The sequence below is a fragment of the Oncorhynchus clarkii genome, chromosome 2, assembly GCF_045791955.1.
Source record: "Oncorhynchus clarkii lewisi isolate Uvic-CL-2024 chromosome 2, UVic_Ocla_1.0, whole genome shotgun sequence".
Classification (NCBI taxonomy): domain Eukaryota; kingdom Metazoa; phylum Chordata; class Actinopteri; order Salmoniformes; family Salmonidae; genus Oncorhynchus; species Oncorhynchus clarkii.
In genome coordinates, this window is record NC_092148.1 from 9,576,076 (window position 1) to 9,603,057 (window position 26,982).

Sequence of the window (26,982 nt, forward strand, 5' to 3'; positions counted from 1 at the left end):
CCCATCCCCTAGTCAGATTAACCTCAACCTCTTAGTAATTTTGTCATACTCATATAATATGTCTGTACTGTAATGATATGAGCATCCCCACCCCCAAACTACTTCCTATGGCTATGCTCATATCATTACAGTACAGACAGATACATGAGTATGACAAAATGAAGAGGTTGAGGTTAATATGTCAATCTGACTAGGGGATGGGTGTGTGTTAGGCTTGGCAGAATTATCGTATAATGTTGTAACTGACAATTAAAGGACAATCTTGAACTAAAATAATCGTTATAATAAATAAAATTTTAGTAGAACGGGGATTCAACTTTATATTCAAGAAGATAGAAAAACTTATATTGCGTAAACTATTCTTAAATGAAGTGGGAAAGATTCTAATTATTTTACAAACAGAAAGGCACAGTCGGAAGGAGCAGGTTCATTTGTCTCATTCATTTTGGAGACAGGGGTGTCACCAAGCTGTGTGGTATTCATTAGGTATATCCTAACTAGAGGGCGTCCGATTAATCGGAATGGCCAATTAATTAGGGCCGATTTCAAGTTTTCATAACAATTGGTAATCGGCATTTTTGGACACCGATCATGGCCGATTACATTGCACTCCACGAGGAGACTGGGTGGCAGGCTGACTACCTGTTATGCGAGTGCAGCAAGGAGCCAAAGTAAGGTGCTAGCTAGCATTAAACCTATCTTAAAATAATCACTAGTTAACTACACATGGTTGATGATATTACTAGTTTATCTAGCTTGTCCTGCGTTGCATATAATCGATGTGGTGCCTGTTCATTTATCATTGAATCACAGCCTACTTCGCCAAACGGGTGATTTAACAAGCGCATTCGTGGAAAAAGCACTGTCGTTGCACCAATGTGTACCTAACCATAAACATCAACGCCTTTCTTAAAATCAATACACAAGTATATATTTTTAAACCTGCATATTTAGTTAATATTGCCTGCTAACCTTAATGTTTTTAACTAGAGAAATTGTGTCACTTCTCTTGCGTTCTGTGCAACAGAGTCAGGGTATATGCAGCAGTTTGGGCCGCCTGGCTCATTGCGAACTGTGAAGACTATTTCTTCCTAACAAAGACAGCCAACTTCGCCAAACGGGGGATGATTTAACAAAGGCGCATTTGCGGGAAAAAAGCACAATCGTTGCACGAATGTACCTAGCCATAAACATCAATGCCTTTCTTAAAATCAATACACAGAAGTATATATTTTAAAACATGCATATTTAGTTAAAATAAATTCATGTTAGCAGGCAATATTAACTAGGGAAATTGTGTCACTTCTTTTGCATTCATTGCACACAGAGTCAGAGTATATGCAACAGTTTGGGCCGCCTGGCTCGTTGGAACTAATTTGCCAGAATTTTACATAATTATGACATAACATTTAAGGTTGTGCAATGTAACAACAATATTTAAACTTATGGATGCCACCCGTTAGATAAAATACGGAACGGTTCCGTATTTCACTAAAAGAATAAACGTTTTGTTTTCAAAATTATAGTTTCCGGATTTGACCATATTAATGACCTAAGGTATTTCTGTGTATTATTATATTATAATTAAGTCTATGATTTGATATAGCAGTCTGATTGAGCAGTGGTAGGCAGCAGCAGGCTCATAAGCATTCTTTCAAACAGCACTTTCCTGCGTGTCAGCAGCTCTTCGCAATGCTTCAAGCATTGCGCTGTTTATGACTTCAAGCCTATCAACTCCCGAGATTAGGCTGGCAATACTAAAGTGCCTATTTGAACATCCAATAGTCAAAGGTATATGAAATACAAATGGCAGAGAGAAATATTTCTATAATAACTACAACCTAAAACTTCTTACCTGGGAATATTGATGACTCATGTTAAAAGGAACCACCAGCTTTCATATGTTCTGAGCAAGGAACTTAAACGTTAGCTTTTTTACATGGCACATATTGCACTTTTACTTTCTTCTCCAACACTTTGTTTTTGCATTATTTACACCAAATCGAACATACTAAATTGATTTTATTGATGTATTATATTAAGTTTTTAAAAAAAGTGTTGTTTTTGTTCATTCAGTATTGTTGTAATTGACATTATGACAAATAAATATATAAATATAAAAATCTGCCGATTAATCGGTAGCAGTTTTTTTTTTTTTTTAAAGTAAATCGGTATCGGCGTTGAAAAATCATAATCGGTCGACCTCTAGTCCCAACTCATTTTTACAGATGCATCATAAGCTCAAAACATTTTGCAACAAAAATTACAATAACCGTGGCCATTTGCAGGACAATTAATCATAACCCAAAATGCCTTTGTCATTACAACTCCAGTGTGTGTACAGTTCAGCTCGTCACTTAGCACATCCCTCGCCCTAAGACAGACATCCAAAGCATGCCATTGAAAAAGCCACCCGTCACTGTACATTAGTGCAGACGACCAACCGTAACACGCGCACACAGTCACACACACACACACAGTCACACGCACCTCCTAATGGCCAAGTAGTGGTGAAGAGGTCCCAAAGCCAGCTACAAGTCAGGTCTTTCAGACAGAGGACAACAGAAAGCCTAGGATATTTATTTCAGATATACAGTGGGGCAAAAAAGTATTTAGTCAGCCACCAATTGTGCAAGTTCTCCCACTTAAAAAGATGAGAGAGGCCTGTAATTTTCATCATAGGTACACTTCATCTATGGCAGGCAAAAGGAGAAAAAAAATCCAGAAAATCACATTGTAGGATTTTTTATGAATTTATTTGCAAATTATGGTGAAAAATAAGTATTTGGTCACCTACAAACAAGCAAGATTTCTGGCTCTCACAGACCTGTACCTTCTTCTATAAGAGGCTCCTCTGTCCTCCACTCGTTACCTGTATTAATGGCACCTGTTTGAACTTGTTATCAGTATAAAAGACACCTGTCCACATCCTCAAACAGTCACACTCCAAACTCCACTATGGCCAAGACCAAAGAGCTGTCAAAGGACACCAGAAACAAAATTGTAGACCTGCACCAGGCTGGGAAGACTGAATCTGCAATAGGTAAGCAGCTTGGTTTGAAGAAATCAACTGTGGGAGGAATTATTAGGAAATGGAAGACCACTGATAATCTCCCTTGATCTGGTGCTCCATGCAAGATCTCACACCGTGGGGTCAAAATGATCACAAGAACGGTGAGAAAAAAATCCCAGAACCACACGGGGGGATCTAGTGAATGACCTGCAGAGAGCTGGGACCAAAGTAACAAAGCCTACCATCAGTAACACACTACGCCGCCAGGGACTCAAATCCTGCAGTGCCAGACGTGTCCCCCTGCTTAAGCCAGTACATGTCCAGGCCCGTCTGAAGTTTGCTAGAGAGCATTTGGATGATCCAGAAGAAGATTGGGAGAATGTCATATCGTCAGATGAAACCAAAATAGAACTTTTTGGTAAAAACTCAACTCGTCGTGTTTGGAGAACAAAGAATGCTGAGTTGCATCCAAAGAACACCATACCTACTGTGAAGCATGGGGGTGGAAACATCATGCTTTGGGGCTGTTTTTCTGCAAAGGGACCAGGACGACTGATCCGTGTAAAGGAAAGAATGAATGGGGCCATGTATCGTGAGATTGAGTGACAACCTCCTTCCATCAGCAAGGGCATTGAAGATGAGACGTGGCTGGGTCTTTCAGCATGACAATGATCCCAAACACACCGCCCGGGCAACGAAGGAGTGGCTTCGTAAGAAGCATTTCAAGGTCCTGGAGTGGCCTAGCCAGTCTCCAGATCTCAACCCCATAGAAAATCTTTGGAGGGAGTTGAAAGTCCATGTTGCCCAGCAACAGCCCCAAAACATCACTGCTCTAGAGGAGATCTGCATGGAGGAGTGGGCCAAAATACCAGCAACAGTGTGTGAAAACCTTGTGAAGACTTACAGAAAACGTTTGACCTCTGTCATTGCCAACAAAGGGTATATTGAGTATTGAGATAAACTTTTGTTAATGACCAAGTACTTATTTTCCACCATAATTTGCAAATAAATTCATAAAAAATCCTACAATGTGATTTTCTGGATTTTTTTTTCTCATTTTGTCTGTCATAGTTGAAGTGTACCTATGATGAAAATTACAGGCCTCTCATCTTTTTAAGTGGGAGAACTTGCACAATTGGTGGCTGACTAAATACTTTTTTGCCCCACTGTTGGTCAACAGATACAAAGGATCTTCAACATTAAGCCTTCTTTCTGCATGCAGAGGCTAATCATCCATAATCAGTTGTAGAAGGCTGAGTTTAAAGCAGTGTTTCTCAATCCCTGGTCCCTGGGAGTATGTTGCTGACCTCCTGAAAATTGATTTATTGCATTCTACAGTTTAATCTAGGCACTTGGCTATTCTAAGGAGGGGGGAGCATTGCTTGCCTGTCCCTGGTACTGAAACATATTGGGAAACACTGCTAGCTTGTGCGTGTGTGAGACAGAGGCTCAGTCTCAGCAGGGAGAACTGACAGTGAATAGGACCAAACATAATAGGAACACAGGAGTGGACCCCAGTCATTTCCCTCTCCCTTTCTCTCTCATTCCACCTCCCTTTCTCTCTCCCCATCTTTCTGTGTCAGTGTGTCAAGCCACTTCCAACAGGCCAGTTCAGCTGCTAAGCAGTGAAAGGGGACAGTGGAGAGGAGATGGTAAGGGGAGACAGTCAGGGGACAGAGAGTGAGCCCATCCTTTTGTCCAAACGATGTGGAGCAGAAAATGAGGGCAGAAACGCTGGGAACGCAACACTCTTCTCCCCCTGGCCCTCTCCAGCTCTCCCTCAGTCTGTCTGTCTGCCTCACTTATATCACTGTTCTGCACCTGACCCTCCCTCCATCTCTTTAACTTGTCTATCGCTCTAACCTCCCTTCTTCCCTCCATCCCTCCCTCCCATCCTAACCCCTCTCTATCCTTTGATATATCTTCCTAACCTCTATCCCTCCCTCCCTCACCTCTATCCCTCTAACCTGTCGCTATAACCTCCCTTCTTCCCTCCCCCTAACCTCTATCCCTCCCTCCCATCCTAACCTCTATCCTTCAATCCATCTTCCTAACCACTATCCCTCCCTCACCTCTATCCCTCCCTCATCCATCTTCCTAACCTCTATCTCTCCAGACTTCCCTCCATCCCGCTAACCTCTCTCTATCCCGCCATCTCTCTCTAACCCTCCCCTGGGTTTTAAATCTCTGTCTCTCTCTCTGGAAAGAAGCACACGAGGCAGCTGACCGGACCTTCAACAGAGATTGACTGTGGATACTTGTCTGAGGTTAAGACCAACAGGCTTCTGTTTAGCCAGTGCTTCACACTATGTACTTTAGAGAGATTAGGTAAAGGACGGTGCCCTGCAGCCTAACAACAGACTAACTACAGTGTGACCAGGTGAGGACTCTACAGTCCTCAGATTACGGACTCCCTTTAGGCGTCAGCATGCTTCAGTTCAGCTGGCGACTAGCTGAGACCTTTGCTTGAAAAACAAGGGGGGTAAAAAACAGTAATAGTACTGTTTGTCCATTTTGAGATGTCGTAGCCAGTATACACTTCTTCAAAATAGTCTGAATTAATAACTCAAGTAATGTCATTAATTTTGACGTTTTTGCAGAGGAGATCTTAGAGGAAATAAAAATAAGATCTACATCTAAGATGTTTGGTGCAGTTGTCCTTCATCTCTCGTTGAATGACAACAAAAACTGTTGAAGAATCCCTACTGTTGACCAATCCCCGACGAAGGGGCGTAGACTTCGGCTATCCTCAAGAGAAAACGTGAACAGCTAAAACGAACAAAAGTAAAACAATAAAAATGTTAAGTCAAAATGTTGTCGTAATATATGCATAAACTCTTCCAAACTGTTTCAGCTGGGAGGCATGCAGGCGCCTTTAGTGTCTCCTAACCCACCGGCTCTGCTCTCAAATGTAATTATCCCGCACTGAATTGAATTAAGGCCACCTCCATCTCTGGGGAGGGATGGGAGAATTAGGAGAGAGAGAGTGTGGAAAGAGACCACTGCAGTATGGAGTCATGGCTGTGGCTGTCTTTGATTCATTAAATAGTGAGAGTAGAGAGCATAAAGTCAGTATGCTAGAAATCTTTGTTCCTACTTAGCCTCCTCTAAGGTTCATCATGATACTGGACTGTATTCTACAACCAAGGCCTTGTCCCTGCATATAGGGCAGTGCTTCAGTGAAAGCACCTGAAAGAGGATGGCCTTACATGTGTGTGACTGTCTCCTTCTGTGGTGACACAAATAGATTACATATCATGACTGATGTTGGGCCCTATAAAATCTGGTTTATTTTTTGCCTGATTTCTCCATTTTGTTTTTCTAGGTTTCCATTTTTTCAAAGTTTATTCAGGTTCACTCAAAATCACACTTTAATAGAAAAACAAAAATATTGTTCAAATATTGTTGAATTCCATTTTAGTGTCTAGATTCTGTGTTCCATCCACAACACAGATGTTTATAGGGCCCTACTGATGACTGTCAGTCATTTTTTTTTGTTTACCTTTATTTAACTAGGCAAGTCAGTTAAGAACAAATTATTATTTTCAATGACGGCCTAGGAACAGTGGGTTTAACTGCCTGTTCAGGGGCAGAACGACATATTTGTACCTTGTCAGCTCGGGGATTTGAATTTGCAACCTTTCGGTTACTAGTCCAACTCTCTAACCACTAGGCTACCCTCATGAGTGGCTGATGGCTGAAATACCAAAGACTTTCCACATTAATGCTGCTGTCATTAGAAAATGTAAATAACACACCAACTTGGGTCCCCAAGACAGTCCTTCAGTTAAGACTGTTTCCTTGGTGATTGGCAATTCATCCCTTCGGTCTCTTCATTACATTCTTGACTTAAACCAGACCCTTTTCCACTCCTCTCACACTCAAACAACCAGCCATTTCTTCCTCTCTGAGTCTAATGGCACTCATTGGCATAACAAAGAAGACTTCAGTGTTGCCAAATAGAACACAAACACCAAATAGAAACACCTAATACACCCCTCCAGTCACCGATATTCCACACTGTGTTGCTCAGTAAACATCCCCCTTACACACCTACCTGCACACTTCAGGGTCTCGCTCTAAAAGCATTCAATCTGTAAACAGTCTTATCGCGCTCTGTCACTCTCTCTGTCAGTCGCTCTCTCACGCTGTGCCAACAGTAAAACATGTCCCTCAGGCTGAGCTTTCTCCCATCGGTCATCAATACACTGCTGTGTTAAATTCTACATACTAACAGCCAAAATAATGCATAGACATCTTGCATCAGATATGAGACAACACCCTGGCCACTTGGTACTTTCTGTAGGCCACATGTCCATGAGTAATCACTGAATGTTGGCCAATAAAATGACAGAGAATGGTAAATCGCTTAGATAACTTACGTTGGGTCTCTTTTGAACAGAGTTCACTGGCTACATTGAATTCCTCAGTGTATGCGTCATAGTATCATCTAGCGTTAGCGAAACTTGGGAGAAAAGAGGCCGTGAGCAAAGTTGTTGAAGATGAGCTCCGAGAAAGCGTCAAATAACTGACATGTAAAAAGAGAATGTGTGACATTGACAGATGGGTACACTGACTGTACACATAGTTTAAAATGAGAATACCACTACGGGAGAGATCTAGACGAGGCAATGTAAAGATACACCTGCTCCGTGGCCTTCGAATTCTGAGTGACGTTACCCAGCACCGTTTCGCCATCATTAAAAGTAAACTTAGGGTAAGACACCAACAAGAGAGCAAGTTACCAAAGACGGAGCGGACAAATGTATTAGCTAGCTATGTGTCTGTATTGCGCAAGTCAACCAGCTAGAGCTAGCAAGCTAACCCCAAGCTACTGTCATAACTAGCTAGTTAATTTAGCTGTCTGGGATTGTTCGCTAGCTAGCTTGCTAACTAGAGCGAACTAAACAACATCCAGAAACATACCTGCTATTTGGTCAAAGTAGTACAATTTATCAATTTATTTTCGACTTTCGAGTCCTCTTCTGTTGTTTTACTTGGTGTTAATACAGATAATGTTTAAATCTGACAGAAAATACTTCCGAAAGAGCAGAGAATATCCATAATTCGAGACAGACAGATAAATTCGTTAAATGCAGCTCCAACCTGTTACCTTTGTGACCGATGCCAGACGAGCCGCCTAGCCCCGCTAGAGGGAATACAGGTATTGGTTGAGCACATAGCAGTAGGCGGTGCTCTAGACAGCGCCCGCTTCGAATATTGGTGAGTCTGTCTGTCAATCTGTGATAAATTGACTCAGGGGAGAGGTCTTTCAGTGGTCTACATAAATAGAAATAAAAAACTTTGTGAATGAAAATGCCTAGTGCTGTGTTTGTTATAATAAAATGTTTTAACTGCTAAGAAAGAGGTACGCTAATGCAGAAACAAACGAAACGCATCACAATTTGTGGCATTAATCCGTTTGCGCTCCTCAAATTCCAACAGTCCCATACCAAACAGACCAGTGTCTCGGCGGGGGAATGGGTAACCGTTCCACTTGATCTACCAGATCCCCAGCAGAGGGCGCCCTTAGCACACATTATTACAGATTATTGGCAATTAGGACAGAGGCCTAGGGGACAGTTTATTCTACTAATTTGAATCAACCACTGAAATAGCCATTCGACTATTTTCCCTATAGAAAATTCTCAACACAAATTACATATTTTCTTATTTTGAAAACATATTTGTTCACACTCATTGTGGTGCCAAAACCTGTGAATTCAAGCAGTGTTCATATTTTTGGATGACATGTTTAATTGCAGCCGATTGTGTTGCACACACCAATTTCAAACAATGTTGGTTAATATTGACTATGTTGATTAATAAATATTGACTATGTTGTAATACGGCTGTGATGACAACTTTTTTTTAATCATCAATTGAGAAATGCGTTGCCAAAGCTGCCCTGTCTCCTCCCTGTTAGTGAGGCGTTCTTTGACCATTCTGTTGTAGGCTAGTCCACCACCACACCCATTTCCCAACTCCACCAAACTCTTTCTCTCACACACGCACTTCTCTCTCCAGCACTCAGCTTTGACAGCCCGCTCCATACACCAGTAGCTCCGGGAATGGGATCATCATTAGTGAGTGCGAAGAAAAACTTCCAGTTCTTCCGATTCTACGCTCTCCAAAGACTACTCTTCAAACTGCGGGGATAGCTTCGAGATAAAGCGATAGCGACTGGCAGAAATAGATATTACAGGCGTTACAAGTTGATGAAAGGAGAGGTAACTTTACGCACTGTGGAACGACAAAGCGAAGTGAGTCAAGCGACAAATGGGGTGAAGTTTGGAGTTTAAATTATATGAGAACATTTACTACTGAATTTATGGGGTATAAATCATTTGTAATAATTTTTTGAAATACATTAACATCACAAATTCGGATAAAATATCAGGCGCGCGGCGCGTAAACGTAGGCCTATGTGTTCGTGGATGAATGTGCTTGGAAAGTTTTATGTAGGCTAACCAACTATTCTCTGTGACTCGATTGCGGATGATTTATAAACCTTAAGACTAAGTAGGCCTAAGAGAGTGTGTTTTGAGCCAAAGCTAGAAACCAAAAAACTGCCACTGATCGTAACCAGCAATGGCAAAGTGGTTTAGTTCCGCCATCAATCTGAAGAACGGGACCGAACGTGTCCGCTCTGCCTCGGAGTCCGGCACTCAACCCCGAACCAGACACGGGTTAACATCGGGGACCAGTCTGAAGGGGAACCGGGTCAAGGAAAGTGCTGGAGGGATGGGCTCTATACTGACCGGAAGAAACCGGAAAAACTCGGCCATCGAACTGGGTCGGAACGGCTCGGGTACTGGCGGGAACTTGTTTAAGGACGGTAAGATCTGGGACAGTCTCATCCCTGGGAAGAGTAGGAAGAATTCCAAGCTCGAGGTGGGGCCATCTGAGGAGCATCGGCCCACCAGGACATCCAGTTTGGCGCATGCGTGCATCAGCAGGATGATCAAAGTGGACAAACAGGACAAGGGTCCCAAACATAGCGGTACAGGTGAACAGGTGGGATCCGAAAACGAGAGGGGGAAGTTGGACATCAAAACAACGATGGTGAGTGGCGCAGATTTGGTACCGACATCTTTGTCAACATTGTTAGATTGAACAAACAAAAATGAAAAAGGCATTTAGTAGTAACAATATATGCTATAATGCTATAATTAGCCCTACAGTGTTATTAGGCTTACTGTAATTCACATTTGATCTTGTTGTTTATTGTCATATGTGTATGGAAGCATATGGAAGCTCGTTCCCGCCACCGAAGTTATGAGATAGTAAGTCATAATTACGTAATAGCATGTGGTGGATGGCCAATATACCATGGTGAACTGTAGTATGGTCTGATATACTACGATTTTCAGCCAATCAGCATTCGGGACTCGAACCAACAGGTTTCTAAAAGGAAATAATGCACGCCCTAGAATGCCCTTCAAGCCAATCAGAAACATGTATTCGACAAAGCCATGGTATAACTCATGTTTGACGATGTTTGAGCTGCTTCTGAAAGCAAAAGTCGAATTGAAAACATTATTGGCATTGTTGATTTAGATTTTCATAATGGCTATGATGGGAATGGTATCAATTTAGTAAACTTGCTAGCTTCTTCAGTGGATGTTGAACACATTTCTAGCAGTAAATGTATGAAATTATAGCCATGGTATGAAAGGGATAATCAACTCGGGGCTCTATACGTTCTCTGGAAAATAATGTAACTCCGTTGTGGAACGCTAGTGCGTCGTGGAACACACTTTCCACGTTGTTCATTATTTTCCATACAACGCATGGCCCCACGTCGATTATCCCTTAAATACGTAATATAAGTCATAATTATGAGATAGTAAATCCGAATAATGAGATACTACGTCATAATTATGAGGTAGTCATTCATTATTATGAGATATGTAAGTTATAATTATGAGATAATAAGTCTGGATCATGGACATTGAATAGTCCTGCAGGTCACGACCCCTTTTAAAAGGGAAATCTGTGATTCAAACAATAACAAAGCCTACTCCCCGCCACTTAATTGGTAAACAGCTGAGGAATAGGGCAGGAGAAATGTAACCACTCTTAAATACATAGATGCAAGGACTCTCACAAACAGATGTAGGATCTTCATTTGATCCTGTATGCTACAGCAGGAATAGAATCCTGCAGCAACAGGAAATGTGAATTATTATGTGGATTATAATTCATGGCCATTTTTTGTAGGGGTTGATACATTTTTAATTATGGCAAATCAAGTCTGTTATTTTAAAGCGGAAATTACAAACTTTAGAAGCCTTTTTAATCCTCAAATAGACTACAAGTTTGCCATTCCTGCTGTGCAGGAAAATTCAAAGCAACAAAATTGACCAAATTAAGATCCTACATCTGTATGGATGCAAGAACGGACCATCTGTGTTGTGAACCTATACATTGTTTGTTTACAATTACGTTGTTTACAAACAATGGAGTAACACAAGTTTATATTTTTGGTTCTAATGGGATAAGACCATTGCTCATGAGGAATTTCTAAGTTACATTCTTCAAGAATCAATGGCTATATATTAGTAATTCATTAATTGAATTAAACAGGCACCAACTCACAAAAAACAAAACTCTTCAGTCCATTAATTTGGAACAATATCACCACAAACTCACTCTCTCTCTCTCTCTCTCTCTCTCTCTCTCTCTCTCTCTCACACACACACACATACACACATACACACACACACACACACACACACACACACACACACACACACACACACACACACACACACAATCTGTGATTCACGTAATACAGATCGCCTAAACGTATCTCCTAATAATGACTTACTATCTCAGAATTCTGACTTAGTATCTCCTAATAATGACTTACTATCTCAGAATTCTGACTTAGTATCTCCTAATAATGACTTACTATCTCAGAATTCTGACTTAGTATCGCAATATTATTACTTACTATCTCATGATTATGACATACTGTCTCATAATAATGACTTACTATCTCATTACAATGACTTACTATCCTCATTACAATGACTTACTATCTCATAGTCAGATTTTTTTTTAATTGGGTGGTGGGAACGAGCTTCCATACATATATGTGTGCACTGATATAAAGAAAGAACTGTAGCTTGGAGAGCTCAGTCTCTCTCTCCCACCTCAGCCTTTGTCTCTACTTCTCCCTCCCCCTCCTGTCTCTCTTTCCTCACCACACAATGCACTGTGCTTTTATAACCCGCTGCATTCATGCCACAGCGCTCGGGACTAGCCGTACAAAAAACACACAATGAGACCTAACCTCTTTCCCCAGCCTGTCTTCCTGTGTCCCTTCCCCTCCTGTTCCCTAACTGCTGTCACCCTCACACACAGACACAGACACACACAGACACAGACACAGACACACACAGACACACACACAGAGACACACAGACACACACACACACACACACACACACACACACACACACACACACACACACACACACACACACACACACACACACACACACACACACACACACACACACACACACACACACAATACCTCTTTCTCCTCCTATATTTCTTCCCCTAGTGAAGGCTATGTTTGAGGCATCATCTAACACTGTGGAGACTGTAGCTCTCCCACAAGCAGCTCAGATCACTGTGGCGCCGCTTTGATGAAGATCATACAGGCAGTCAAACAGACACGTAAACACTCAACACACAGAGCCATGGGAGGGAAGACACACACGGAGCACAGAGCAGGGGAGATTCCCCAAGAAACATTCCCAGTTCGTCAAGGGGACGTCTCCATACCAACTAGACTGTTACAGGTTAATTACATAGGTTATTGCAGTTACTCTGGCAGAAGGCCTACAGTATAGTACTATGAAGGGTAGGTAGAGCATTTAACAACTTCTCTCCCGCTGTGTAGCTGATTATTCTGGAGGACTATGCTGACCCGTTTGACGCAGAGAAAACGAGAGAGCAGAGGGAGGCGGAGAGGGAGGGAGAGAACGATGGATACATGGAGCCCTATGATGCCCAGGTTATCATCACAGGTCAGTAAGGTCAGGGGTCAGATCTTGTCCTGGAGAGCTACAGGGAGTCCAAGCTTTTGTTCCAGCACAGCGCTGATACACACTGGCTTAGTTAATCAACGAATCAGGGCTGGAGTTAGTGCTGGGCTGGAACAAAAGCCTGCACCCCCTGCAGCTCTCCAGAATCAAGGTTGTAGACTGCTGCTGTAAAAAGGTTTTTAAAGGCTCGGACTAGAACGTGACCCTCCGCTCTCTCTCCCCTGACTTCCTCCCTACTGGCGGTTGCTATGGGAATGGTGTTGTGCTGCGACAGTGGGTGCAGCTTCCTCTTGGATTTCCTGTCTCCTGCCTCTGTTTCCTTTACCCCATTCTCTGGAAAGGAAGTTACCTCCAGTTTCTTCCCCCCACCCCTTCCATTTTACTTTACTTTTGTGTGAAAAGAACCAAAAGACCCCCACCTCCCATCCCCCTCCTCCTGGTCTCACCCAATCACTTCCCAGAATTCAGGAAGAGGTCTGTTCTGTCATCCATTCAGGCTCTGTGTTGACCTTTCTTCCCGTAGCTCCATTGTTTAGTCACACAATAGCCCAGACACACAGGCTACCTGACGGCCTCCACAGACATGTCTGACCACATCACAAGCTACTAAGCTATGTGTTATACTCTTAGAAATAGGGGTTCCAAAATGTTCCCTCGGCTGTCCCCATAGGCTGTCCCCATTGGTTCCAGGTAGAACCTTTCTTGATCCAGGCAGTACTATTTTGGGTTCCAGGTAGAATGTTCTACCTGGAACCAAAAATGGTTCTTCTAAAGGTTTTCCTATGTGGACACCCGAATAACCCTTTTAGGTTCTAGATGGCATAGTTTTTTCTAACAGTCTACAACTGAACAATGGATCACAATCATGTCACATTAGCAGTAATGTTGGAATGGCAGAGTTGAGGGTTTGATATACACATGGGTCAAACAGGCCTACCAAATAATGACCATGTTATTTTTATTATGACATTGTAGGTATTCGTAGGCGGGGCTCCAAGGACCTGCTGAAGGTGTGTGTGCTGCTTCCCAAGGGAGATGGAGAAGGGGGCAAGCCCACACCCCCCCACATCTACGACACTCCCTACGAGGGGCTGCTGGAGACAGATGGGGAGGCAGGAGGGGTGTGGATCCCTGTGACACGGCCAGAGTCAGACCCTCGCCCCCCTGGAGAGTATGAACTACCCTGGGAGTGGAGGAAGGAGGACATCGTCAGAGCACTGACAGGTAGATATATGTTTTCCAGAGGGAGGGAGGTAAAGGGTGGGAAGGAGGGAGGTAAAGGGTGGGAAGGAGGGAGATAGAGGGAGGGAAGGAGAGGGAACATATTGGATACAACAACGATACACAAACATACACAGTTCTCTCTCTCTCTCTGTCTCTCTGTCTCTCTCTGTCTCTGTCTCTCTCCCTCTCTCTCTCTCTCTCTCTCTCTCTCTCTCTCTCTCTCCAGCCCAGTTTAAGAAGGGAATGAGCAGTTTGCCCCCTAAAGAGGAACCTCCTCCACCCATCAGACAGCAGACTCTCAGTCATCAGCAGACCCTCAGACAGAAGACCTGGAACAAGAAAGTCCTCGTCCCCTCTCCCTCCTCCCCTACTTCCCCCATTCTCAAACTCTCTCCTCCCTCACCCCTCTCTCATTCCTCTCCCCCCTCTCCCACCTCTCACTCTTTTCCCACTCCCAAACTTTCCCCATCCTCTTCTCCTCCCTCCACCACCTCCACACCCAACGCAGAGACAGCCAAAGTGGACCCCACCCTGCCCCTGGAGAAACAGAGGTAAGGGAAGAGGAGAGGGAGAAGGGAGAGGCTGGATGGGGGGGTTGAGATACACTATATATACAGCAGTATGTGGACTTAAATTAGTGGATTTGGCTATTTCAGCCACACCTGTTGCTGTCAGCTGTATACATTTGAGCACAAAGCCATGCAATCACCATATAGACAAACATTGGCAGTAGAATGGCTTACTCAGTTACTTTCAACGTGGCACTGTCATCAAATCAAATGTTATTGGTCACATACACATGTTTAGCAGATGTTATTGCAGGTGTAGTGAAATGCTTGTGTTCCTAGCTCCAATAGTGCAGTAGTAACTAACATTTCACAACAATACACACAAATCTAAAAGTAAAGAATGGAATTAATAAATATATAAATATTAGGACGAGCAATGTCAGAGTGGCATTGACTAAAATACAATAGAATACAGTATATACATAAGTGATGAGTAAAGCAGTATGTCAACATTATTAAAGTGACCAGTGATTCCATGTCTACAGTATGTACATAGTGCAGCAGCCTCTAAGGTGCAGGGTTGAGTAACCAGGTGGTAACCGGCTAGTCATAGGATGCCACCTTTCCAACAAGTCAGTTCGTCAAATTTCTACCCTCCTACAGCTGCCCCGGTCAACTGTAAGTGCTGTTATTATGAAGTGGAAACGTCTAGGAGCAAAAACGGCTCAGCCGTGAAGTGGTAGGCCATGCAAGCTGAAGTGATGTAGTGCGTAACGCCTAAAAATCGCCTGTCCTCGGTTGCAACACTCACTACTGAGTTCCAAACTGGCTGTGGAAGCAACATCAGCACAATCTCGGTTTGTGGACTCTGGAGCAGTGGAAACGTGTTCTCTGTAGTAATGAATCACGCTTCACCATCTGTCAGTCCAACGGACAAATCTTGGTTTGGCGGATGCCAGGAGAACGCTACCCGCCCGAATGCATAGTGCCAACTATAAAGTTTGGTGTTGGAGGAATAATGTTCTGGGACTGTTTTTCATGGTTCCGGCTAGGCCCCTTTAGTTCCAGTGAAGGGAAATCTGAACACTACAACATACAATGACATTCTAGATTATTCTGTGCTTCCAACATTGTGGCAACAGTTTGGGGAAGGCCCTTTCCTGTTTCAGCATGACAATGCCCCTGTGCACAAAGCAAAGTCCATACAGAAATGGTTTGTCGAGATCCGTGTGGAAGAACTCGACTGGCCTGCACAGTGCCCTGACCCCAACCCCATCTAACACCTTTGGGATGAATTAGAACAGCAACTGCAAGCCAGGCCTAATTGCCCAACATCAGTGCCCGACCTCACTAATGGCCTTGTGTCTGAATGGAAGCAAGTCCCCGCAGCAATGTCCTAACATCTAGTGGAAAGCCTTCCCAGAAGAGTGGAGGCTGTTAAAGCAGTAAAGGGGGGACCAACTCCATATTAATGCCCATGATTTTGGAATGAGATGTTTGATGAGCAGGTTTACAATATGACATTCATCCTCATCCATTCTACTGCTCTGAAGCTCTAAACATTGTATGTATGTTTATTTCTCCCTCTCTTTCACCTCATTCCTCTCTTCTCCCCTCTCCCCCTCCTCTAGCTGGTACCATGGCAGTGTGAGTCGCCAGCAGGCAGAGGCTCAGCTCCAGCGCTGCAGGGATGCCAGCTTCCTGGTTAGAGACAGCGAATCAGGGACCAGCAAATACTCCATCGCGCTCAAGTTAGTGTGTTTCTGTGTGTTACACTTCTCACTCTTCAGTGAGCACTCATCATTAACCGCTATACACACCACAGACATGGAGGGTGAGCAGCATGTGTTGGAATAACTAGTACAGACATCCAGACTAGCCTCTAGTTATGTAGCTATAGCTCCGCATCTCCCCCTGTTACTGAAGTAATATGGTCTCTCTCTCTCTCTCTCATTCTTTCTCTCTGTCTCTTTCTCTCTCTCTCTCTCTCTCTCCCTCCCCCCCTCTCTCTCTCTCTCTCTCTCTCTCTCTCTCTCTCTCTCTCTCTCACTCTCTCTCTCTCTCTCTCATTCTTTCTCTTTGTCTCTTTCTCTCTCTCTCTCTCTCTCTCTCTCTCTCTCTCTCTCTCTCTCCCCCACTCTCTCTCTATCTCTCTCTCTCTCTCTCTCTCTCTATCTCTCTCTCTCTCATTCTTTCTCTCTGTCTCTCTCTCTCTCTCCCTCTCTCCCCCCCTCTCTCTCTCTCTCTCTCCCCCCCCCCCCTCTCTCTCTCTCTCTCTCTCTCTCTCTCTCTTTTCTCCCCCCTTCCCTCTCTCTCTCTCTCTCTCTCTCTCTCTCTCAGGACCAGTCAGTGTTGTGTCCATATCATCGTGGCCCAGACTAAGGGCAGTAAGGGTCTGGGTTATACTCTGGACCAGAGTAGCTGTGTGTTCAACAGTATACCAGAGGTGGTGCATCACTACTGTACACACAGACTGCCCTTCACTGGAGCTGAACACATGACCCTGCAACACCCTGTCCCCAGGCCACACTGAACACACACTGAACACACACACACACACCACTGCAAAGGAGTAGCAGGTCTCACCCAAACAGCCTGAGAGGTACAGTATCATCTTGAGTTTCTCCAATGCACAGCCTAGTGGTCAAACCCTCACACTGAATAGCACAGAGAATGTTTCAGGAGGGAATAATGTTCTGTACTATGTATTATGTCATGTTTCATATGGGCCCCAGAAAGAGTGGCTGATGCTTTTGCAGCGGCTAATGGGGAGCCTGATAAATACCAAATGCCAAATGTTCAGCTAGTTAGCCTAAGTACCTGTATGTGTCGTGTGCTCTGGGTAATATTAGGCCTCATTGATTTGATAGCTGTCTGTATTATCATCAGACACATACAGTATGGTGCCTGTTAGACAGAAGTATGATCTGTTTTTGATGTGAATGTATTTGCACATGTGATGGTTTCTGCAATGACCCAGGCTTGTTACTGTAATATCCCAGGCTTGTTACTGTAATATCCAAGGCTTGTTACTGTAATAGCCCAGGCTTGTTACTGTAATATCCCAGTCTTGTTACTGAAATAACCCAGGCTTGTTACTGTAATAGCCATGGAGCCAAAGCTTGGAATTGTAATATCCCAGGCTTGTTACTGTAATAACCCGGGCTTGTTACTGTAATAACCCAGGATCTTTACTGTAATAGCCCAGGCTTGTTACTGTAATAACCCAGGCTTGTTATTGTAATAACCAAGGGTGTTACTGTAATATCCCAGGCTTGTTAATGTAATAACCCAGTTTTGTTACTGTAATAACCTGGGCTTGTTACTGTAATAACCCATGCTTGTTACTGAAATAACCCAGGCTTGTTACTGTAATAACCCAGGATCTTTACTGCAATAACCCAGTCTTGTTACTGTAATAACCCAGGCTTGTTACTGTAATAACCAAGGGTGTTACTGTAATAACCCAGACTTGTTGTACAATTCATGAAATACTGTAATGTTGCCTGGAATAAAGTGAATGTGCATTTAGTTTCTTCTGTTTTTTAAATAAAGGCAATTTAATAATTATGACACAGACACACAAACTTGAAAATAAAACTTGAAAATAAAAGAGAGCCGCACACTCTAGGAGCTCAGATGCAAACAGACACACACACAAACACACACATGCACACACACACACACACACACACACATGTACACACAGACACAAGCACACAGACGTGCACGCACACACAGATCAGAACAGAAACACATATGACTTGGGTGATGATTGCCCCGTGATGAGAGTGAGAAGCTAACTACAGGATGTGTGAGCTGAGCTCCTCTTTAACCGCAGAGCCATTTATTTATTTATTTTTTTACCTTTATTTAACCAGGCAAGTCAGTTAAGAACAAATTCTTATTTTCAATGACGGCCTGGGAACAGTGGGTTAACTGCCTGTTCAGGGGCAGAACGACAGATTTGTACCTTGTCAGCTCGGGGGTTTGAACTCGCAACCTTCCGGTTACTAGTCCAACGCTCTAACCACTAGGCTACCCTGCCGCCCCATTGACCTGGGTAGTAAATCAATTAGAGTTAGACACTACACAGGAACATACACAGAGAGAGAGAGAGAAACACACACTTACAAATGTACAGGCACACCTCACGTTTCCACCATGCACACATAAGTTGAGTACACACAAAACCACTCTCATTCACATGGTAGGCTTTTTAAAAAGCCACAAACAACAATCTCTTTTTGAAAATAATAAGCTTCATCACACATGTGGCCACCAGACGAGCTAAAGGACTTCTATTGTGCTTCGAGGCAAGCAACACATGAGAGCACCAGCTGTTCCGTACAACAGTGTGATCATGATCTTTTTAGCCGATGTGAGTAAGACCTTTAACAGGTCCACATTCGCAGGGCCAGACGGATTACCAGGACGTGCTCACAGCTCAGAGTTCAACACCATAGTGCCCTCAAAGCTCATCACTAAGCTAAGGACCCTGGGACTAAACACCTCCCTCTGCAACTGGATCCTGGACTTCCTGACGGGCTGCCCCCAGGTGGTAAGGGTAGGCAACAACACATCTGCACGCTGATCCTCAACACGGGCCTCTCAGGGGTGCGTGCTTAGTCCCCTCCTGGACCACTATTGTTTTCACTATATATAATACCTCTTGGTGATGTCATTCGGAAACATAATGTTAACCGTCACTGCTATGCAGACGATACACAGCAGTACATTTTGATGAAACATGGTGAAGCCCCAAAATTGCCCCCCAAGGAAGCCTGTGTTGCAGACATAAGGAACTCAGACAAAACAGAGATGCTAATTTTAGGTCTCAAGAAACAAAGAGATCTTCTGTTAGATCTGACAATTAATCTTGATGGTTGTATAGTCGTCTCAAATAAAACTGTGTGTTCAGTTTCACCTGTCCTTATTATTCCCTCCAACCCCTCCAGGTGTCACTTGGTACAGTATCCCTGGTGTATTTATCCCTGGGTTTCCTGTCTCTGTGCCAGTTCGTCTTGTATGTTCCAAATCAACCATAGTGTTTTTCCCGTGCTCTTGCCTTTTCTATTCTCTTTTACTAGTCCTCCCGGTTTTGACCCTTGCCTGTTTTCTGGACTCTGTACCCGTCTGCCTGACCATTCTGCCTGCTCTGACCTTGAGTCTGCCAGCCACACTGTACCTCCTGGACTCGACGTCACGACCAAGGGTTCAAGGCTATCATGGAGCGAATCAGTGAGTTAGGTCATAGGCAGCCTGCCACCTCCGAGACCACCCAACCATCCAGTAATCTGTCTACTATCAGTGGTGGGTTTGTACAGCCTACCGCGGCTCCTCCGGAACGATATCCTGGGGATCCTGGAACCTGCCAGGGTTTCTTAATGCTCCCTTATTTTTGAGCTGCAGCCATCTTCGTTCTCTTCGGACCGGTCAAAGATAGTGTATATTATTACGCTAATGTCAGGAAGGGCGCTCTCCTGGGCTACGGCAGTTCGGGAGCAACAATCCACCATTTGTTGTCATCTGGAGGATTTCATGGCAGAGGTGAGGAAGGTATTCGAATCTCCGGTATCCGGGAGAGAGGCGGCCAGTAAACTTCTTGAATTACGTCAAAACTCCCGTAGTGTGGCAGACTACAAGGTTGATTTTTGCACGTTGGCTGCCGAGAGTGCCTAGAATCTGGAGTCTCTTTTCAATACCGTTCTTCACAGATTATCTGAGGTGGTAAAAGATGAGCTAGCTGCTCGGGAACTACCGGTGGACCTCGACTCCCTCATCGCCCTCACCATTAGAATTGATGGACGCCTAAGGGAAAGCAGGAGTGAGAGGAGGTCTAGTCTCGGGCACACTCGTTCATCCACTATGGCTCGCTCACCTTTGAAAATCATCAACGATCATCAACGATCAATTCACCTTCGTGAATCATCAATGACGGGTGAATTGGATACTCCTGAGCCTATGCAATTGGGACGAGCTAGGTTATCGGTTGGGGATCGCTCACATAGGCTGAGTTCAAACTGTTGTCTGTACTGTGGAGGGGCAGGACATTATATAGCTACCTGCCCTGTTAGGAAACCCTTGTCTTTGGTGGGTACAAGTACTCTGGTGAGCCAGACTGGGAGTTCACTAATTCCCATCACTCGCACACCTATTTTTGTGCTTTTGCTGTGGGGAGACCCATCTAAGTCTCTCCGAGTGCTCATTGACTCTGGGGCTGATTAAAGTTTTATGGATGCTACTAATGTTTCTGAGCTTGGTATTCCCATTCAACCTCTCTCGGTTCCCATGGATGCTAGGGCACTGGACGGCTGCTCAATAGGTAGAGTCACCCATAGTACTGTGCCCGTTCATATACAGGTTTGAGGTAACCACAGTGAGACCATAGTGTTCCTCCTCTTTGCATCTCCATGTTCCGGTTGTCTTGGGATTTTCATGGATCCAAAAACACAACCCTTTTATTGACTGAACCTGTCTTCACTGTCTTCAAGCTGCACAGCCTTCCCCGAGACGTCTTCCTCAGGACGTTAGCAAGGCTTTGGATGTTTCTGCCATTCCCACTGAATACCATGACCTCCTTGAAGTTTTCAGTAAGGCACATGCTACTTCCCTTCCCCCGCACCGTCCTTATGATTGTGCCGTTGATCTTCTCCCAGGCACCACACCACCTCGGGGTCGGCTATATTCTCTATCCGGGCCGGAGACCAAGTCTCTGGCTACTGGGGCTGTCCATCCGTCCGTCTGCATCTCCTGCCGTTTCAGGGTTTTTCTTTGTGGAGAAGAAGGCCCGTGCATTGACTACCGGGGACTTAATGACATTACGGTTAAAAATCGGCACCCCACTCCTCTCCTCGGCTTTTGAAACTCTCCAGGGGGCTACCATTTTTTCCAAGTTGGACCTTCGGAATGCCTACCACCTGGTTCGGATACGTGAAGGGGAAAACAGACTTCAACATAGCCAGCGGACTCCAGCTCCCCGCTACCACATTGGGCAGAGGGTATGGCTGTCCACATGGGACCTTCCCCTTCGGGTAGAGTCCTGAAAACTATCCCCCCATTTCACTGGTCCCTTTCCCATCTCTAGAGTCCTTAGTTCCACTGCTGTCCATCTCTTGTTACCCCGTACCCTCTGTATTCACCCTACGTTCCATGTGTCTAGGATTAAGCCCGTGTCTCACTGTCCTTTGTCTTCTGTTCCCAGGCCCCCCACCCATCCCCTGTGTCATTGATGGCCATCCGGCATACACGGTGAGACGTCTCCTGAGTGTTTGACCAAGGGGCAGGGTTTTCCAGTACCTGGTTGACTGGGAGGATTACGGCCCGGAGGAGAGGTGCTGGGTTTCCGCTAGAGACATCCTGGATCCAGCCCTCATCACCGACTTCTACCGCCGACACCCAGGTTAACCAGGTATGCGCCCTAGAGAGGGGGGTGGGGGTACTGTCACACCCTGATCAGTTTCACCTGTCCTTGTTATTGTCTCCACGCCCGCCAGGTGTCTGTAACGATCTTCGTCTTCATCGGATGAGGAGTAGGAAGGATCGGACCAAAACGCAGCATGGTAAGTGTCCATGATATTTATTATCACAGAACACGAAAATAGAAAATAACAAAGTGAATATAAGAAATGAAAATCGAAACAGTCCTGAAAGGTGAAAACACAAAACAGGAAACAACAACCCACAAACACCAGGTGGGAAAAGGCTACCAAAGTAGGGTTCTCAATCAGAGACAACGATAGACAGCTGTCTCTGATTGGGAACCATACCAGGCCAAACACATAGAACAGAAAACATAGAAAAAAAACATAGAATGCCCACCCCAACTCACGCTCCGACCAAACCAAAATAGAGATAAAAAAGGAACTAAGGTCAGGGCGTGACAGTACCCCCCCAAAGGTGCGGACTCCGGCCGCAAAACCTAAACCCATAGGGGAGGGTCTGGGTGGTCATCTATCCGCGGTGGCGGCTCTGGCACGGGACGTGGACCCCACTCCACCTTAGTCTTGGACCACTTAGGTGGCGCCTTTGGAGCGGCGACCCTCGCCGCCGACCCCAGACTGGAGACCCTTGCAGCGGGCCCCGAATATGAGGGTGACTCTGGCAGCACCGGACAGGCGGGAGACTCTGGCGGCGCCGGACAGGCGGGAGACTCTGGTGGAGCCGGACTGGCGGGCGGCTCTGGCGGCTCCGGACTGGCGGGCGGCTCTGGCGGCTCCGGACTGGCGGGCGGCTCTGGCGGCTCCGGACTGGTGGGCGGCTCTGGCGGCTCCGGACTGACTGGCTGCTCCGGACTGACGGGCGGCTCTGGACTGATGGGCGGCTCTGGTGGCTCCGGACTGACGAGCGGCTCTGGCGGCTCCGGACTGACGGGCGTCTCTGACGGCTCCGGACAGGAGGGAGACTCTGGAGGGTCCGGACTTTCCTCCCGGTTTTGACCCTTGCCTGTTTTCTGGACTCTGTACCTGTCTGCCTGACCATTCTGCCTGCCTTGCCCTTGAGCCTGCCTGCCACACTGTACCTCCTGGAGTCTGAACTGGTTTTTACTTTTTGCCTGTCCACGACCATTCTCTTGCCTACCCCTTTTGGATATAATAAATATCAAAGACTCAAATAATTTGCCTTCCGTGTCTGCATCTTGGTCTCGCCTTGTGCCCTTATACTGTGAAGGACCTCTGCTTTATTCTGGACCCTGATCTCTGTTTTGATGAACATATCAAGACTATTTCAAGGATAGCTTTTTGTTGCATCTACGTAACATTGTAAAAATCAGAACCCTTTTGTCCAAAAATGATGCAGAAAAGTTAACCCGTGTTTTTGTCAATTCTAGATTAGACTATCGCAATGCTCTACATTCCGGCTACGCGGATAAAGCACTAAATAAACTTCTGTTAATGCTAAACACGGCTGCTAGAACTTGACTAGAACCAAAAAATGTGATCATATTGCTCAAGTGCTAGCCTCTCTACACTGGCTTCCTGTTAAGGCTAGGGCTGATTTCAAGGTTTTACTGCTAATTTACAAAGCATTACATAGGCTTGCTCCTACCTATCTCTCCGATTTGGTCCTGCCGTACATACCTACACGTACGCTACGGTCACAAAACGCAGGCCTCCTTATTGTCCGTAGAATTTCTAAGCGAACAGCTGGAGGTAGGACTTTCTCCTACAGAGCTCCATTTTTATTGAATGGTCTGCCTATCCATGTGAGAGGCGCAGACTCGGTCTCGACCTTTAAGTCTTTATTGAAGACTCATCTCTCCACTAGGTCCTATGATTGAGTCTAGTCTGACCCAGGAGTGTGAAGGTTAATGGAAATGCACTGGAGCAACGATCTGCCCTTGCTGTCTCTGCCTGGCCGGTTCCCCTCTTTCCACGGGGATTCTCTGCCTCTAACCCTATTACAGGGGCTGAGTCACTGGCTTACTGGTGCTCTTCCATGCCGTCCCTAGGAGGGGTGCGTCGACTCACTGACGTGATCTTCCTGTCCGGGTTTGTGTCGTGGGGAGATCTTCCTGGGCCTTGTCTCAGGGTAGTAAGTTGGTGTTTTGAAGGTATCCCTCTTGTGGTGTGGGGACTGTGCTTTGGCAAAGTGGGTGGGGTTATATCCTGCCTGGTTGGCCCTGTCTGGGGGTATTGTCGGATGGGGCCACAGTGTCTCCTACCCCTCCTGTCTCAGCCTCCAGTATTTATGCTGCAATAGTTTATGTGTCGGGGGGCTAGGGTCAGTCTGTTATATCTGGAGTGTTTCTCCTGTCTTATTCTGTGTCTTGTGTGAATTTAAGTATGCTCCCTCTAATTTCTCTCTCTCCCGCCCTGGGACCATGCCTCAGGACTACCTGGCCTGATGACTCCTTGCTGTCCCCAGTCCACCTGTTCGTGCTGCTGCTCCAGTTTCAACTGTTCTGCATGCAGCTATGGAACCCTGACCTGTTCACCGAACGTGCTACCTTGTCCCGGGCCTGCTGTTTTTCGATTCTCTCTCTCTACCACACCTGCTGTCTCTAACTCTGAATGATCAGCTATGAAAAGCCAATTGCCATTTACTCCTGAGATGCTGACCTGTTGCACCCTCTACAACCACTGTGATTATTAGTTGACCCTGCTGGTCATCTAGGAACGTTTGACCATCTTGGCCATGTACTGTTATAATCTCCACCCGGCACAGCCAGAAGAGGCCTGGCCAGTCCTCAGAGCTAGGTTTCTTTCTAGGCTCCTGCCTTTCTAGGGAGTTTTTCCTAGCCACTGTGCTTCTACATCTGCATAGCTTGCTGTTTTGGGGATTTAGGCTGGGATCCTGGATAGCACTTTGTGACATCGGCTGATGTAAAAAGGGCTTTATAAATACATTTGATTGATTGTTCACCCGCGACTGCGTGGCCAAGCATGACTCCAATACCATCATTAAGTTTGCCGACAACACAATGGTAGATCTGATTAATGACAATGAAGAGATAGCCTATAGGGAGGAGGTCAGAGAACTGGCAGTGTGGTGCCAGGACAACAACCTCTCCCTCAACGTGATCAAGACAAAGGAGCTGATCGTGGACTACAGGAAAAGGAGGGTTGAGCGCACCCCCATTCGCACCCCCATTCACACCCCCATTCACACCCCCATTCGCAACCCCATTCGCACCCCCATTCACACCCCCATTCACGTCGAGAGCTTCAAGTTTCTTGGTGTCCACATCAACAACAAACTATCATGGTCCAAACACACCAAGACAGTAGTGAAGAGGGTACGACAAAGTCTATTCCCCCTCAGGAGACTGAAAAGATTTGGCATGGGTCCTCAGCCTCGTTATTGTTATTTTATTGTTACTTGTTTATTTTTTAAACTTTAGTTTATTTAGTAAATATTTTCTTAACTCTTATTTTTCTTAAAACTGCCTTGTTGGGTAAGGGATTGTAAGTAAGCATTTCACAAATACCTTTTGTATTCGGGGCATGTGGCAAATAACATTTGATTCGATTTTATGTTAATATGATTATTGTGTGTGTTCTGTGTGTGTATGGGAGGATATGGCTGGCTTCCTCACTTCAGTGTGTGACACTGCGTATGTGTTTGTGTGTCATTGTGTGTGTATATGTCACTGAGTGTGTCAGAATTCTGCTATATAAGGGATTACCAGGTTGCCATGGTGATTAGTGAGTGAGATAAGGCCATCTCTATTGGGAGGAGAAAGAAGTGGGGGAGAGAGGGAGACAGATAGAGGGAGGGAAGAGAGATGGAGACAGGGAGGGAAGAGAGACAGAGAGGGAGAGATGGAGGCTGAGGGAAGGAGGGAAGAGAGACAGAGAGAGATAGTGAGGAAGGGAGGAACTGGAGGGAGAGAGAGAGACTGCAACATAAAAGAGCTATGAATAACAGTGAATAAGCATGGCAATACGCATAGCTCTCTGTTTGTGAATGAAGAGCAGTGAGATGGAAGTCAGAGGAGAAACAGAAATAAAGTAATTTACTGAACCTCTGATCCTCCTGCCGAAACTACACTCCCCAAAACACTTCCTGTGACAGACCCGCGCTACACAACCAACACCATCCAGCCATTTGCCTTTCTCTCTCTCCCTCCCTCCATCTGTCTCCCTCCTTTGTTCCTCAATGGTCTCTCATTTAGAGAGCTATATATAGGTCACAGTGAGCTAGAGGCAGAGGAGATGGACGTACAATCGCCGCTGGGTCCGTCTATCAGTCCTTTGGTCAGTCTGTCGTACACTCACCCACGCATCCATCCACCCTTCCATAACTCAATCCATCCGTCCATCTTTCGCACTGAGTCTATTGGTTTGTCTGTATGTCTAGCTGATGGTGAGAGTTTGCTGGCTGTGTGAACACATCCACATGTTCTATACATCCAGCACTGCATACATTAACCCTAGCGCAGTCAGTCAGTCCCTACACCGCCACAATATCTGAACCTGTTGAGTTGATAGGGCAGCAGTCAGATCTGAATTATGTGACAGTCAAGCAGTGTCACTCACACAACAGAATGCAGCAGGCAATGTCTGCAGTCGAAGGAGAGAGGATGACAGAGAGGGAGGGAGGGACGAAGGGACAGAGACAAGGAGGGAGCGTAAGGGAGTGTGAGGGGAAGACAAGTACTCATGGGGGTCCCAGCTTCTAAATAATTCAGAGAGAGACTAAGCACTCAGTACGGAGGAGGAGCACTGTC

The 26,982-nt window shown here is 45.3% G+C and overlaps 2 protein-coding genes across 4 annotated transcripts in view; one reads left to right on the plus strand and one right to left on the minus strand.

Moving 5' to 3' along the window:
* LOC139420829 (cingulin-like) overlaps positions 1 to 8,223 on the minus strand; it is a 29,278-nt gene extending 21,055 nt beyond the window's left edge. Inside the window, exon 1 of one of the 3 annotated variants that reach the window (XM_071171179.1) lies at positions 8,127 to 8,223. In XM_071171179.1, coding sequence (XP_071027280.1) covers positions 8,127 to 8,194 — 68 coding nt within the window. In that variant the 5' untranslated portion in view covers positions 8,195 to 8,223. Of the gene's footprint in view, positions 1 to 7,939 lie in introns of all 3 variants that reach the window. The other 2 variants (XM_071171171.1, XM_071171187.1) reach the window with 2 other exon arrangements.
* A 741-nt stretch (positions 8,224 to 8,964) lies between these two features.
* Positions 8,965 to 18,341, plus strand: LOC139420874 (SH2 domain-containing adapter protein E-like). Its single transcript, XM_071171252.1, has 6 exons — positions 8,965 to 10,078; positions 12,933 to 13,059; positions 14,053 to 14,301; positions 14,528 to 14,852; positions 16,442 to 16,561; positions 17,151 to 18,341. The coding sequence occupies exons 1-6, from the start codon at positions 9,605 to 9,607 to the stop codon at positions 17,341 to 17,343; spliced, it is 1,488 nt and encodes a 495-aa protein (XP_071027353.1). The 5' UTR covers positions 8,965 to 9,604; the 3' UTR covers positions 17,344 to 18,341.
* Positions 18,342 to 26,982: the final 8,641 nt, after the last annotated feature.

Bases quoted from the DNA above. Each gene is read 5' to 3' on its own strand.
- LOC139420874 (XM_071171252.1), top strand. From the start codon at position 9,605: ATGGCAAAGTGGTTTAGTTCCGCCATCAATCTGAAGAACGGGACCGAA. The intron at 13,060-14,052 runs GTCAGTAAGGTC...ATGACATTGTAG, and splicing joins TGCCCAGGTTATCATCACAG to GTATTCGTAGGCGGGGCTCC. The intron at 14,853-16,441 runs GTAAGGGAAGAG...CCCCTCCTCTAG, and splicing joins CTGCCCCTGGAGAAACAGAG to CTGGTACCATGGCAGTGTGA.